The 15,336-nt window shown below is 41.4% G+C and overlaps 2 protein-coding genes across 2 annotated transcripts; one reads left to right on the top strand and one right to left on the bottom strand.

The window, feature by feature from the left end:
* Nucleotides 1-1,152: 1,152 nt before the first annotated feature.
* Nucleotides 1,153-5,924, bottom strand: LOC121922187 (40S ribosomal protein S23). Its single transcript, XM_042451282.1, has 4 exons — nucleotides 5,815-5,924; nucleotides 3,636-3,795; nucleotides 1,489-1,609; nucleotides 1,153-1,341 (listed from the first exon to the last, which is right to left on the bottom strand). Exons 1-4 carry the CDS (start codon nucleotides 5,816-5,818, stop codon nucleotides 1,195-1,197), a joined length of 432 nt encoding a protein of 143 aa, XP_042307216.1. The 5' UTR covers nucleotides 5,819-5,924; the 3' UTR covers nucleotides 1,153-1,194.
* Nucleotides 5,925-7,072: 1,148 nt separating this feature from the next.
* LOC121922186 (40S ribosomal protein S23) lies at nucleotides 7,073-12,808 on the top strand. Its single transcript, XM_042451281.1, has 4 exons — nucleotides 7,073-7,226; nucleotides 10,043-10,202; nucleotides 11,539-11,659; nucleotides 12,614-12,808. The coding sequence occupies exons 1-4, from the start codon at nucleotides 7,223-7,225 to the stop codon at nucleotides 12,758-12,760; spliced, it is 432 nt and encodes a 143-aa protein (XP_042307215.1). The 5' UTR covers nucleotides 7,073-7,222; the 3' UTR covers nucleotides 12,761-12,808.
* The last annotated feature ends 2,528 nt before the right edge of the window (nucleotides 12,809-15,336 follow it).

Genomic DNA, 15,336 nt, shown 5'->3' on the forward strand with positions numbered 1-15,336 from the left:
AGGCTGATATGCTTAGTGCAGGGATGTTAAGCATGTGGCCCAAAGGATAATATTTGTGGCTCCCAGACCTCCCATTCCCCCTTCCGAGAAGTGCCAAAAAAGGAGAGAATTATGTCTCCAGGCAATTTTCCTCTGAAGCAATCCCTACACACAAACCTTGTTTGAGCAGAAGAAACATACCATTAAACACATATACACATACAAAATAGATCTTCTGGTCATTTCCACTTTTGCTAGAAGAAGCCAACAAGCCTGCAGATGATCTAGGTAGCAGTGGAGAATGTCCCTCAGGCCCTCCAAAGTTTCCCATCTCAACACTAGCTGAAATGAACACCATTGGTCATAGAGAATCACTCTCCTCATGGCATCACTCCTGTCCCCCAAATTTTCCCTGTTAAGAGTATGGGATCCTCTCTACAGAGAGAAAATTTGGGAGTGACAAAGGATACAGTAAGAGGAGGAGAGAAAGTAAAAGTCTTTCAATGGAAACAAATTCCACAGCAGAGTCTTAAAGAAAATATATTGTTTCAACTAATATTTTGGAGGTGTGTCTTGTAGCTAAAACTTCTTAAAGCTCTTTGCACAGTCCAATCCTACAAATGTTTACTCAACATTATTCCATACTAATGTCAAAGAGATTTATTTCTCGAAGGATGCAAAGGCTTGCTCCTTTAAAGTGAGAATTTTAAAACTGAGAGCACAACAATTTAAGACGGCAGGCAAAATCTCATATTCCTTAATCCAATACATGTGGATTGTCTAACCTTGTACACTGTTTCTCTTAAAAATAAGAACTTATCATAAAAACAAGCTTTTATAAATAAGACCACTCTTAATTAGCAAGTTTAACATATCTACTAAGAAAATCAAATTTTAAAACGCATTTTTAAAAAGTGTTGTTTATGAAAAAAAATTCTACTTCTGTATAGAGTACAATTCTTTTGCAAGTGGAGCAGCAACCATATGTACATGCTGGGAGGGACAGTTTCAGTGAACTCAGTTTGGCTAAGCAAGGATTTGAATCCATTTTTACGAACTGAAGCAGTAGAGATATATTAAGAGTTATACACCCCTTTGGTTTCAAAAGTGTTTGCCGTAAAATATTCAAATTATGAAAAATTAAAATTACTGTAAAAAAACATCCTAGAAGTGTCTTGTTAAATGAAAATGTTTATTACAACACCATTGCAGAACTTATGATCGGGGTCTCTCTTTTTTTCCCTTGTACAACGCTAACAGAGAAACATTGGCTACTTTAACAACTTTGAAGCGAACTCCTGGAATGTCACCAACAGCATGACCCTTCCGACCAAATCCAGCAACTAGGACTTCATCATTCTCCTACAATTAAAAAGAAAGAAATGTTTGTTCACATTTGCAAGCCTTTGTAACTATAAAGAAGGTAATAAAACAGTTTGATTTATTAATCCATTATCCCTAACAGTTATCAACCAACAGAACTCAAATTTCTCAAATGCATTCATTCACCTCAATGAAGTTCAAACAACCATCGTTAGGAACAAAGGCTGTTATCTTCTTGCCATTCTTGATGAGCTGGACTCGGACACACTTCCTGATGGCAGAATTTGGCTGCTTAGCTTCTACTCCGCTGAAACATTAAGAATACAAGATACATTTCTTAGAAATGCTTCTAAGCTACATTTCTATATGTATCTCAAGTATTTGTTAGCACTTAGTTTTTATTTTTAAAGTCTACCTCATTCATGATTTGATGAAAGACTTTAAAATTAAAATTAGATCAGAAAATCATACAAAATTACAGTGGTGCCTCGGGTTACGAAATTAATTCGTTCCGTGGCACCGTTCATAACCCGAAAAGCCTTCGTAAGCCGAATTGCCATAGGCGCTAATGGGGAAAAGCCGCGATTCCGTGCGAAAAAGCAGAAAAAAGCACCAAAAGTTTTTTCGTAACCCGAAAAAACATTCGTAACCCGGAACAATGTTTTCCTATGGGATTTTTTCGTATCCCGAAAATTTCGTAACCTGGGTATTTCGTATCCCGAGGTACCACTGTATTCATTATTTATTGCCCCCTTTACTGCAAATAACAATGAAATTGCAAAAAAAAAAAAAATGCAGTTTCACACAGATCCAGGCCTGTCAAGTTTCAATAAACTCATAGCCCAGTTTGATGTGTATGAACTGAGAAGTATTATTGAATCCAGTGGACCTTTACTACCAGGTAAATGCACAAGTTTTGAGCAATAAGTAGTTTGTACTGGACTGAAACCCTACATCTACTCACCTGGGAGTAAACCTAAGTGAATTTAGGCACTGCAGAAATAATCCAGGTTGAGACCACTTTAACTGTCATGGCTTAAAAGGTATGGAATTCTGAGATTTGCAGTTTTCTATGGCACCAGAGCTTCCTGACAGAGAAGGCTAAATATCTCACAAAACTAAAATTCCCAGAATTCCATAGCATTGAGCCATGGCAGTTAAATTGGTGCCAAACTGGATTATTTCTGCAGTGAAGATGAAGCCTTAATGAGATGGATAAGTAAATATCTAAGTATTGCACTCTCAGTCAGAAGACTAAACAGAATACAATACCAAAACATAACAAGAAATAAAAAAAAGAATGGGTTAATATTTGGTTTTGAAAGCATGCTGTATCAAATCCCCCCCCCCCATGCTCTGGAAGTCTGAGAGTCTTGAAGCAGATTTTGTGAATACATGGGTGCAGTGGGATACAGAAAACAATGACAGATGGAGTTCATTATACTTATTACATATTTTTAGAGGGAAAGTTATGCCACAGTAAGGCCTGCTTTATTAGCAAAGTTGAAAAGAAAATGTTCCCTCCTCGCTGCCAGGTAATTTTTAAAAGTACGTTGTACCTTCACTGTCCAGCTTTTAAAGTCACTGTGACAAAACCATGCATTACAATATTACAAAACAGTCATGAGTAAGGCCAGTGAGGAGTGTTAAAACAGACCTGCCACCATATTACTAGTGTTGCTGGTTTGATTCCGTTCAGGATTCAACAACAACAAGCTGTGTATTTAGTTTCTCCCCTAAAGTCAACCATACACAGCTATATGGAAGCACATAGATTAGCTAAACAAGCACATCAATGCTGATGTGTCCAGACTGGGCCTGTCTAAGGGAACAGAGATACTTGGGACTCATCAATTCCAAATCTAGCTGCTCTTTGCATATTGATTGGCCATATTTGAGATTTTTACTCACTGCTGATGAAAAAACAAAACAACATACTGCACAACCATGCACAGAAGGATCTTGGTCATAGAAACCCTCACCAGTGGCTTCCAGCCTCTCTCTTTGGTGGCAAAAAGACACCATCCTAACACATACACCCTTCAACATGATGGGGACCCTTGTGCTCCAAGATCTTCATCACTACTGAAACTCAGGTTCCTTAAGCTCATTGGCATCAATGATCTGCACTGCTTTTTAAAAAATTGAATTTGCAGAAAAAAACACACAATATACACTGCCTTGAACTTACAGTAAAGGTCAAAGGTATACCATACTATATATCAGAGTGACATTTCAAGATCCTGTCTGTTGCCAAAATAGAAATTCACAGCTTCTCTTTTCTTCCTCTCTCATTCCCCGGTTCATTAGAGAGAGAAAACAGTACTGCTTACACTTTTTCCAGGACAATGCCTTTGGCATGGGAAGCTCCCCCAAAAGGATTGGCCTTCAGAGCAGTACCCAAATGGGCCTTCTTGTACTGTTTGTCATGCCATTTCTGTTCCCGGCGGTGATTACGTAGTTTTCTAGCTGTACGAAGCCCACGACACTTGCCTGAAAGGACAAAACCAAAGGAGGGAGTCTTTTAATAATAATGAAAATTAGCAGCAGAAAGCAAGAAGCAATAGAGAATCCAGTAGTAAAACTTAGGTGCAAAACACACTGCAAAAATAATCCAGTTTGAGACTGATTTAACTGTCCTGGCTCAGTGCTAGGGAATCCTAGGAACTGGAGTTTATTGTGGCACCAGAGCTCTCTGACAGAGAAAGCTAAATGTCTCGCAATTCCCTAGCATTGAGCCAGGGAGGTTAAAGCGATCTCAAACTGGATTATTTCTGCAGTGTGATTTGGACCTTAGTTTAAAAACCTGGAAATGAAAAACGTAAGTTTTCACTCAGAGCCCAGTAAAGTCTGATTTCCACATATAGAACACCCACTTATGACACGGGCGCACTGTACTCATGTACAAGTCTAGAAATTTAGGTTAGAAAAACTGATTCAAAATACCTGAGTTGACTGATCCACAGGCCAATGTAAGCACTGTAATTTAAATCATACATATGTAAAACCATCCCCTGCTGAATGGCAAGTTTAATCTGCCCTGGAAGCACTGATCTCCTTCTATTCTATTCTCATCGATCTAGTATGAGCACAAATAGTTATGGCTGCTGCAATTTTGTAAGCTCTTTGGCATTGTTTTCCTTTGCTTCATCCTTTACATCCTTTGGATGTACATGCTGCTAAACTTTTCCCTCGACTTATCCATGGGTCATACCAAAATTCATAATTCTGGCCCCAATACCTGCCCTCGACTTATACATGAGGTCGGCTTATAGTCAAGCATATATGGTAGTGGCTTTTTATTTATTATTATTATTAACCTTTATTTATAAAGCGCTGTAAATTTACAGTTATTTGCAGTTTTTCCACATCCACAGAGGTCCCCGGCGAATGTGGAGAGACCACTGTAGTTACCAAGCACTCATTATTCAATACACTGCTGAGTTCAATCTACTACTACCAGACTCCATTCAAGGCTGTGTCCTGATGCTCAAACTTTGGTCCAATCTCTGTTGCTGAAATAATGCTGTTTGACACTGCTTTAACTGCCATGGCTCAATGGTATGGAATCCTGGGATTTGTAGTTTTTGTGAGATATCCTAGCCTTCTCTGTCAAAGAGCTCTGGTGCCACAAGAAACTACAATTCCCAGGATCCCATGGGTGTATCCACACTGCAGAATTAATGCAGTTTGGCAACACTTTTGCTGTCAAGACTCTATCTTACGCAATCCCAAGATCTGTAGTTTGTCGAGGCACCAGAGGTCTCTCTCACAGACCGGGCTGAATACCTCACCAAACTACAGATCCCAGGATTCTTTAGGATACAGACACGGCAGTTAAAAGTGGTATCAAACCGCCGTGTGTCTATACCTTCTGAGTGTTAAAATTGATGTCAAACCGCATTATTTCCTCAGTCCAAGAACCTTAAGAGTTACCCTCCTTTTGAAGTGTTTTACTTCTGCAGGAAGAGTTACAATTCTGAAGGGTAGAGTAATATGAAGATAATAGTATTGTTAATTAATTGCATTTTAATATACCTTTGCAGAATGAATAATAGTATGTGATAAAAAGAAGACAGCAAGAAGAATGAAGATATTAATAATACTTTTATGTGTGGTTTTTTTTTTAATTACTGGTTTAGTTAACATTAAATGGTCTGTAAAGAATAAGATTTAGATAAGGTAGTATTGAATGGATAATCAATGTGATTTATTACATACTGTATGTGGGATATTATGTGAAATAGATTCCTAAATATGATTGTACATAGGTAATAATACACACAAACACACTATACACACACACACAGTGTGTGTGTGTGTGTGTGTGTGTGTGTACGTCAGAATGGAAGACACGTGTACAAATGCAGGAAAGCCATTCATTGAAATGCAACCTATGGCAAAACCCCCATCAACAGACTCTATGGTTACTCAGTCCATTGGGAAAGGATGGGGAAGAGCCCTAGAAAGTCGCCTCCGACAGAAATAAAAGCCTTTCCACCAAAAACTCACCCATTTTGCAGCTGGAGAGGAATGGGACAAAAAAGACTTTGGCGAGTCAGGCGTTGGAGTAGCCACCCTTCGCGGGGTCCTCGCTGGGTTTCCGTACAGCTGCCGGAGGGTGGCTACTCCAACGCCTGACTCGCCAGGGGTTCTAAATAACTCACTGAAGTAAAACTGAAGGCCAAAGTACAGTTTAAAACAGGGAGCGTGCGCCCAAAGTGGAGCAAATTCCCCCCCCCCCACTAAGACTGTACAAGCTAAAAGTTAAAAATCCTATTAAAAAAACCTTGAACAGCCCCAACTTCCGGTCTGAAACCGGAAAACCGCCATGTTGGTCTGGTCGCTCTTTGCCTGGAGACGCTCTAGGCATGATACTCTCGATGGTGAAAAAATACCTCATTGTATTCAGTAATACAGTACAAGGAAATCAACCTGGATTTGCCTAGTTGGGAATTAAAGTGCTGGGGAAAGAGCCAGTGTGGTGTTGTGGTTTGAGTGTTGGACTCTAGAGAACAGGGTTCAAGTCCTAGCTCCAGCATAAAAGCCCCCACTTGGGCAAGGCACACTCTCTCGGCCTCAAGGGAAAGCAATGGCAAAGGCAAACCCTCTTTGCAGAAACTTGCTAAGGAAGCCCCATGACACGGTCCCCAAACTCTGCCCTTTAAGAAATAATGGCGTTTTTTTTACTTCAGCTCCCAGAGTCCTCAGCCATATTAGCCAATGGTCTGGGATTCTGGGAGCTGAAGTCCGAAATCATTTAAAGAGCCCAGTTTGGGGACCATTGCCTTCAGTCAAAAATGGTCCAAAACAAACTGCAGAAATAACCCGGTTTGAGACAGCTTTAACTGCCCAGACTCGATGCTAGGGAGGGAACTCTGGGAAGTGTAGTGTTTGTGAGACATTCTGCCTTCTCTGTCAGAGAGCGCTCTGGGGCCACAATATACTGCAGTTCCCAGGATTCCTTAGCACTGAGCCAGGGCAGTTAAAGCGGTCTTAAACTGGATTATTTCTGCGGTGTGTTTTGTACCTATGACTCTGGAGACCAGGGTTCAAGTCTCAGCTCAAGTATAAAAGCCCCCTGGGTGACCCAGGTGTGATATACGCCCCAAACCCACAAGGCAGGAACCCAAGGAATACGTGCCTCTGGAGAGGCACGTATTCCGCGGGTTCCTGCCTTGTGGGTTTGGGGCTTGTGGCCACAATTGCTGCTGCTGGCGACGGCGAGGTTCCCGGGCGGACTACATTTCCCACAGTGCTCCTGTGAAGCGAGAGGGGGCCCCTGGTGGCGGCAGGCGGCAGAGTAGCCTGGCCTTTCCCGGCCGGGGGCTGGGAAGGGGAGGGCCTCCAAGCGAGGCCGACTCCCTGCCGCGGAGGCTTCTGGGTCTTTCCTTCCTCCTCGGCGTCGACGGTCGGCACGATGGGTGAGTGGCTCCGGATCCGGAGCGAGAGAAGGGCGGCCTCTCCCTCCCCTGCCTCGCTCTCGGCACTGCCTTCGCCCTCTGCGCCCTCAGGACGGCGCCACGCGGGAGAAGGAGGGAGGGAGGGAGGGAAGCCAGGAGGGGCCCTCGCCACGCGGCCTCCCTGGATCTCAGCGCCACTGCAGGCGGAGGAAGGGCTCAGCCTTTCCACCGATTATGCAGCAGCTACAGCATATATATATATATGTGTGTGTGAGTGTGTGAATACACACACACACACACACACACACACACACATATTAGGATCTTGTCTAGTTGTACAGTATGTTCCTGCCCAATATTTTCAGTTTCTCTGGGTGCTTTTGAATTCTGTCCCTCTCTCCCAGTGTATTAGCCTCCCCTTCCAGTTCTGTTTCAAATGCAGCAAGATAGGAATGTCCTCCAACGATTCCCAAACTCTGGCCTTCCAGGTGTTTTGGACCTCATCTCCCACAACTTCAGCCATCTTGGCCAATGGTCTGGGATTCTGGGAGCTGAAATCCAAAAACCTGGGAGGCCAGCCTTTGGAAGGAGTGATCTAAGCCACTGGGCAATAGGTTGAAGAAGAATGTTCCCAGGACACAAACCCCAGGGCTCTCCGCTTGAGACCTCCTTCCAGCAATGAATGAGGACTCTTTGGGTAAGATTGGTCTGTTCAGGGACCCTCTTTGTTTGTCTTTTTGGCTGTCCATGGGATCCTCAACACTCTTCTCCAGCATCGCATCTCAAATGAATTGATTTCCCTTCCTTTACTGTCCAGATCTCACATCCATACGTGATAATGGGCAATATAATGGCTTGTATGATTCTGACTGTAGTGCTCAGTTCTATATCTTTATTCTATAAGATCTTATCTAGTTCATAAATGCTGTTCTCATTCCTAATCTCTCTCTCTCTCTCTCTCTCTCTATATATATATATATATATACACACACACACACTGGGTGAAACCAAAGTTTTTCATGTCCCTCCTCCCCCACAAAAATTTGGGACCCAAAAGTCTGACAATCTGAAAGATCAATACAATTCAAAACATACAAAAAGAGAACATTGACATAGATTTAAAGTACCAATCCAGTATTAAAACCAGTCCCATTTCAATTAAAGAATAACATGCAATCAAAAAGACCTTTTAAAAGCACTGAGTTGTTCCCAACTTTTGGTCCTCTGGATGATTTGGACTTCAGCTCCCATAAGTCTCTGATGTTGGCTGAGGCTCTTGGGGTTTGAAGGCCAAAACAAAGAACAGTTAACACAATTAGAATCATAGAGTTGGAAGAGCCCCCAAGGACCATCCAGTCCAGCCCCATTCAGCCATGCAGGAACACACAATCAAAGCACCCCTGACAGATGGCCATCCTGCCTCTGTTTAAAAACCTCTAAAGAAGGAGACTCCACCATTGCCTGTTCTTCAAGAGCTTTGTTTTCAAGGCCTGTCTGAATAAAAAGATGTTAGCCTGCTGATGGAAGGACAAGAAGGAGACAGCCACCAAAAAGGCCTTCTTTCACATCCCCACCAACCATGCTTGTGATAGTGGTGGGACTGAGTGAAGGGCCTCTCCTGGCGATTTCTGAGCCCAGGCTGCCTCATTCAGAGAGATACAGTCTGCCAGATAGCCTGGACCCTGAACCATATAGGGGCTTGATAGATGTGGCTTTTGAGAGGTGTCCCAGTGGCCGCTGCTCACAGCTATATGAAACTTAACCTCAGTCCGTGGCAGTATAAGTCACATTGCTTTTTAAATTAGAACTGGCTGGGCCATCTGGGAGTTGTACTTCAACAACTGACTTTGCCAAATGGTAGTGTTCCTGAGGAACAATGTCATGGGAAGTGTTGTGCCCTGCCTCTGGTTGGTCACTGAGGCAAAACAGGACTACAGTATTTTGGAGCATATCAGTGTGTATGTAAACCAAGAATTGGAAGCATGAACAGTATTCCTTCATTATTCAAGCTGCAGGCATGTTAATTGTAAAGACATTGGCCCAGTTCTTTCAGTGTCAGATATACTTCATTTTTGTTGTTAAAATATTATCATCCAGTTCAGTATCTGAAAATCTTAAATTTTGATTATTAATGTACTTTTTTAAATTAAAGTACAGATGGAGTGCTTTCTCTTTCTGTAACACACAAGTTGAGGTTGTATTAGGAAATGATCCATTTGAACTACAGAAATACTAAAGATTTTACAGTTTTTATACAAATAACTTTTTTAGCTACACCTTGCTTTTAACTGCTTGTAAGCTGCCTTGGGTCCAGTACAAGGAGATGGTGGGATATAAATTAAATAAATAAGAATTAACATACACCAGTGGGGGTTTGGTGGTCATGAAATATCGCTAACAAGGTTCTCTAAACCTGAGCTCCTAGCATGTAAGATAAACTGGCCTATTTTTATTTTATTGGCTGCAGTGGATATTATAAGTGCATTGATGCAAAGAAAAACAGATTCTGTATTAGCAAATACAGTGCGCCCTTGGCTTACGCAGGGATACGTTCCCCCCCCCCGCCCCCCGCGTAAGCCAAATCCCGTGTATGCCACAGGCACACACCCCATTCATTCAAATGGGATGTGTCGCCCCAATCGCTCCCACGCAGCTCTCCACAGGTTTGAGCATATGCTCAAACCTGCTTATGACGCGGGCACACTGTAATTTGTAAATTTATAGTGCAGTTATGATAAGAAAGATGGAAACAGTATGGAGAATATGCAGTGCAAGCCAACATTTTGACAAGAAGATTAATAAGGTTCATGGTGGTCTTATAAATTGTTGTTTTCTAGGCAAGTGTCGTGGGCTTCGTACAGCCAGGAAGCTGCGCAGTCACCGACGTGACCAGAAATGGCATGACAAACAATACAAGAAGGCCCATTTGGGTACTGCTCTGAAGGCCAACCCTTTTGGAGGAGCTTCCCATGCCAAAGGCATTGTCCTGGAAAAAGTGTAAGTTTTGTGTACTGGGAAAGGTGGCATCTTCTCCACTTCCTGTATTGTACTAAGGAGCTGACCAAGCAAAGTAGAGTTAAAAATATGTTTCTATTTTTTTATTATTCTAAATTATTTCAATTTGATTTTATTATACACCACCCTGAGATCCTCAGGTATAGGGTGGGATACAAATATTTTACGGAAATAAAGTAGTTAGCATCAATAGTAAAGGAACAGTGTTAACATATTCTCTTTTTCTGCCCTCCAACAGCTGGAAAACTTAATTCAACCCTTTATGGATTTCCAGTCTTGCATATTCATTCAGCTGTTTCAGTGAATAAAACAAATTTTGGAACATTAACTTTGTTTCCTTTGATTTTACATGTCTTCCAAATAAAAGTAAAATTGGCAAGTTGCATCCTTCCCATTTTTCACAACAGTTAGTTCCTCGTACCTAATTGTCTGTGATGTAAAATGTAGCATGTACACTATGTGAAAGGCTTCTGTCTTTTCTGTATATTTAAGACATACAAGTTTAGGGACATATGCAGTGAAGTTCAGCTGTTTCTCATGCAAGGCCAATGGGTAATGGCTAAGGTTTCTTCTGTAGAAGATTTTTCATCCAGAAGAATGGATGTGAGTAGGTGGGAAAGTGGAAGTAGGGTTGTTGTTTTTTAATGGCAATAGCATTTACATTTCTATACCACTTCATAGTGAAACACTGCACTCGTGGTTTACAATCTGTAAGCCAATTGCCCCCAACTAGGTAGGTTTTTACCAAAACGATGGAAGGCTGAGTCAAACAGAACTCGCAATGCTGTGGCTGCAGTACTTGCTCCACTAAGGCTCCTTAACATTTGCTCTCGATGTTGGGCAAATCTCTAGAAGAGCAAGGAAGGTACTCCTGAGGCCTGCAAGAAAGGCAGAAAATAAGTAACTGTTGCTTGCCTCCCCTTTTTCCACTTGTGGGGCTGTTTTGAGTGGAACTATGCTGAGAAAATGCTCCTGCCACAAAAAAGACATTGAATTCAACCCTCTATCTTGAATTGGTATACAGTGGGCCCTCTGTATCAGCAAGCTTCAGATTCATGAATTTGACTGCCTGTGGATCGCAGCATCCCATATTATTCAGTGGTGGTGACTGCGCACATGTGCTGAAGTGTGTTATGTTCACATCACTGCCACTGAATAATATGGGACACAGTCAATCATTTTTTGGCATTCGTTGTGGGGCCCAAAACCCCACTGATATGGAGAACCCACTGAATGTTTTGCTGTCCTCATCAAAAGGATGACTAGATTGCTATAGAAGAAATACAGTATGTGTGACAATTTGTTCTTTCCTTTTTAGTGGCGTAGAAGCTAAGCAGCCAAATTCTGCCATCAGAAAGTGTGTTCGAGTCCAGCTGATCAAGAATGGCAAGAAAATAACAGCTTTTGTTCCTAATGATGGTTGTTTGAATTTTATTGAGGTAAAAAAAATCCTAGTTAAATTTTTTTTTGAAAAGATTGCTGTTCAAAAGAGACAGCATGGTACAGTGATTTGAGTAGTGGAGTAGTATTCCAGAAGACCAGGGTTCAGATCCCCACTTGGCCATGTTAACCTACTGCATGATCTTGGGCAACTGTCCCTCTCCAAGCCACTGAAGAAGAGGCAGTGTCCTCCTCCCTCTGAACAAATCTTGACAATAAAACCTTGTTAGGTTTGCCTTAAGGTCACCATAATTTGAATCTGAGTTGTAGGCACAACAATTCCAAAAACCGCTTTTGGTAAAACTTAATCTGGTTTGTGCTTCAACTTTATAATAATTGAATTAGTAGGAAAGTTGCATAAGGTTCAAAGTGCTACTTCCCTAAGTCTGCAACCCCTATAATAAAAAGAATGCTGGCCAGTTGAAGCTCTTCCAGAGTGTAATCAGAGACATGCACCTGCAGAATAAAGGAAAAAACAGAAAAAATTGGAAGCAGACTGTAAGGGAGTGGAAATACTGCACTCATGAAAGAATACAGCTATGTTTATCTTAGTCCCTTGAAGTTACAAAACTCTTGAAAACTGGTATTTACTATCACATATTAGCTACTGCATGTAGGAGCCCCTGGCTTTCCTCGGTGCAAAGAAGCACACAACCCTTCTTCACATATTTACCTTATTTATACCTAAAAATACTAGAGTAGGACTTCAGTTTGCCAGAACACAGTACAGTACTTTTTTGAGGGTGGGTACAGTAAGGTCCAGAGTGCCTTTTATTTAGCTGTCCTACTGTAAGGTTGGTTTAAGAATTGATGATAGAAATTGTGGGTGTGACCAGGCTTACACAAAATTTGTAATCTTGTGGGAGGCAGCATTCAGGTGAGTTCACAGTTCAAACTGCACTTGAGACTCTTTACTCAGAGAAAAATAATTACTTCTCTTGTTTCAATTTCAGGAGAATGATGAGGTCCTGGTTGCTGGTTTTGGTCGAAAAGGTCATGCTGTCGGTGACATTCCTGGAGTTCGTTTCAAGGTTGTTAAAGTAGCAAACGTTTCTCTGTTAGCCTTGTACAAAGGCAAAAAGGAGAGACCCAGATCATAAAGTCATGTTTTGTTATCAAGATGATCAATAAACTTTTCTCCTAAGAAATATGCTACTGTTTTTTTTATTGTTTGGCCTTTGTGGCTTTGTCATTGTATATTGTTTATAAACACCACATCTGATAACTAATATTTTGTAAAATAAAGATGCAATGCTTACAATGAGAAAGGTAGATTTTACCTGTTATTTTCTGGACAGGTCCCAAATATTAATGGACACTGTTAAAGCTAATGAAGGGTGGCCTTGAAATGTAGCAGATTTCCAAAGCTGATTCTTTTCTCCATCACTGTGGGTTTGGGGTTTGTTGCTGGGGGCAGAGTGTATTATCTCTTTCAGGATAGGGTAAGGTTTCTTATTGAATGTAAGAACAAGAAAACCAAATTAGGAGGGGGTAGCTACTACCTCAAAGGACAGTATCAGAATTCAAAATAATCTTGACATATTGGAAAACTGGGCCAAACCTTACAAAATACATTTTAACCGTGATAAATGTACTGTGTTTAGGCAGGAAAAATGAAATGCTTAAATACAGGATGGGTGACACCTGGCTTGACAACAGTTAATGTGAAAATGATCTAGGGGTCTTAGTGGATCACAAGCTAAGCATATGTCAGTATTGTGGTATGGCAATTCAAGCCATTGCTGCTGCTATTATTTATTATTCTGCATTTATCCCAGAGTGGAACCCAAGGCAACTCAGATAAACTAATCAAAGGTCCAAAACACACTGCAGATATAATCCAGTTTGAGACTGCTTTAACTGTCCTGGCTCAGTGCTATGGAATCCTGGAAACTAGTTTGTGGCACCAGAGCTCTTTGATCGAAAAGGCTAAATGTCTCACAGAGCTACAGTTCACAGAATTCCCTAGGACTGGCCTAGGGTAGTTAAAGTGGTCTCAAACTGGATTATTTCTCCAGTGTGGATGCAGTCAAATCCTCAGTGTAATCTTACAGTACTATAAAATCATGTATTGATCGTTTATCAATGGGAATAAAATTCTGAAGGAGCCATTTCAGTACAGTTAGTGGAGACTTGGTATGTGGAAACCAAAAATGACAGGCTACCATATTGCAATACCTTTTGGACACACACATAAAAGCACAAACATCTACAAGCCTTTGAAATCACAGGTTTCTTTATCTAGCAAAGATAGTGAACAAACAAACAAGGGAAAAGAGAGAGATTTTTGAGACCAAGAAAAAGAAGTTTCTTGCATAAGCATTCATGCACTCTGGTCTACTTCATCAGATGCTGATGAAATGAGCTGGAGTCCATGAAAGCTTATGTTAGAAAGTTTGAGCAGAATTCTACACATGCTCTTTAGTTATGTAACTACCTTAGAGCTCTGGTGGTGCAGTGGTTAAATGCCTGTACTGCAGCCACTCACAAACCATAAGTTTGTGAGTTCAATACCAGCAAAAGGGCTCAAGCTCAACTCATGTTTGCATCCTTCCAAGGAGGTCGCTAAAATGAGTACCCAGATTGTTGGGGGCAATTGGCTTACACTTTGTAAACTGTTTAGGGAGTGCTTAAGTGCACTGATAAGCGGTATAGAAATGTACTTGCTATTACTATTACTACCTTAGTCACATAGCTAAATAGAAGCTGGCAGAGACTTCCCAAACTGGCTTTACAGGGCATCAGCCATGAGGGAGAAGAAGGAGACAAGGGGATACATTCTATTGACAGTCGGGGAGTAGATGTTTTAATCTTCCTCATGTCATCCAGCAACATTGCAATAAATTAAGGTGACCAGAAACAGACTTGTAGCTGGTGGGACTATTGTAAGAAAAGGAGCTGTGTGCACCCTGAAACTAGAGCTAGTCAATAGTTTAGCTGTAGCTCTTTGGTTCATCTAAAGCAGTGGTTCTCAACCTGTGGGTCGGGACCCCTTTGGGGGTCGAACGACCCTTTCACAGGGGTCGCCTAAGACCATTGGAAAACATATTTGCATGTAGCAATGAAAATTATTGTATGGTTGGGGGTCACTTCAACATGAGAAACTGTATTAAAGGGTCCTGGCATTAGGAAGGTTGAGAACCACTGATCTAAAGGTTCTGAAAACTTAAGACAGCCTCATGTAGAGCATGCTACTGATCCATTTCCTGTATTCCTATGTACTGTATATGTATTATCCTACTTGTGATTATGTATTTTCTCTGGATAATGATTAACCATCCATTATGAAGCCTTGCCCTCCCTCCAGTCCATCTGCCTTGGTCCAGACCTCGGAGGTTGAGAGGAACTGCTGGACCTCTTACCCTTTCCCTCCACCACTCCCTTCTCCTTCTGTGTCATGTCTTTTTAGATTGTAAGCCTGAGGGCAGGGAACCGTCTAACTAAAAAGATTGCATGTACAGCGCTGTGTAAATTTACAGCGCTTCATAAATAAAGGTTAATAATAATAATCCACAAGGGGTGCAGGTCAGGCATATGGCACTGTGTTGTACAGCCCACTCTCACCCCAACCATTGAACTGTTTTAATGTATTTTGTATGGTCTTTTGATTAATTGTATTGTTATTAGATGCTGTTCACCGCCCTGATTTTCAGAAGGGCGGTATACAAATAAAATT

The sequence above is a fragment of the Sceloporus undulatus genome, chromosome 2, assembly GCF_019175285.1.
Source record: "Sceloporus undulatus isolate JIND9_A2432 ecotype Alabama chromosome 2, SceUnd_v1.1, whole genome shotgun sequence".
Lineage (NCBI taxonomy): Eukaryota > Metazoa > Chordata > Lepidosauria > Squamata > Phrynosomatidae > Sceloporus > Sceloporus undulatus.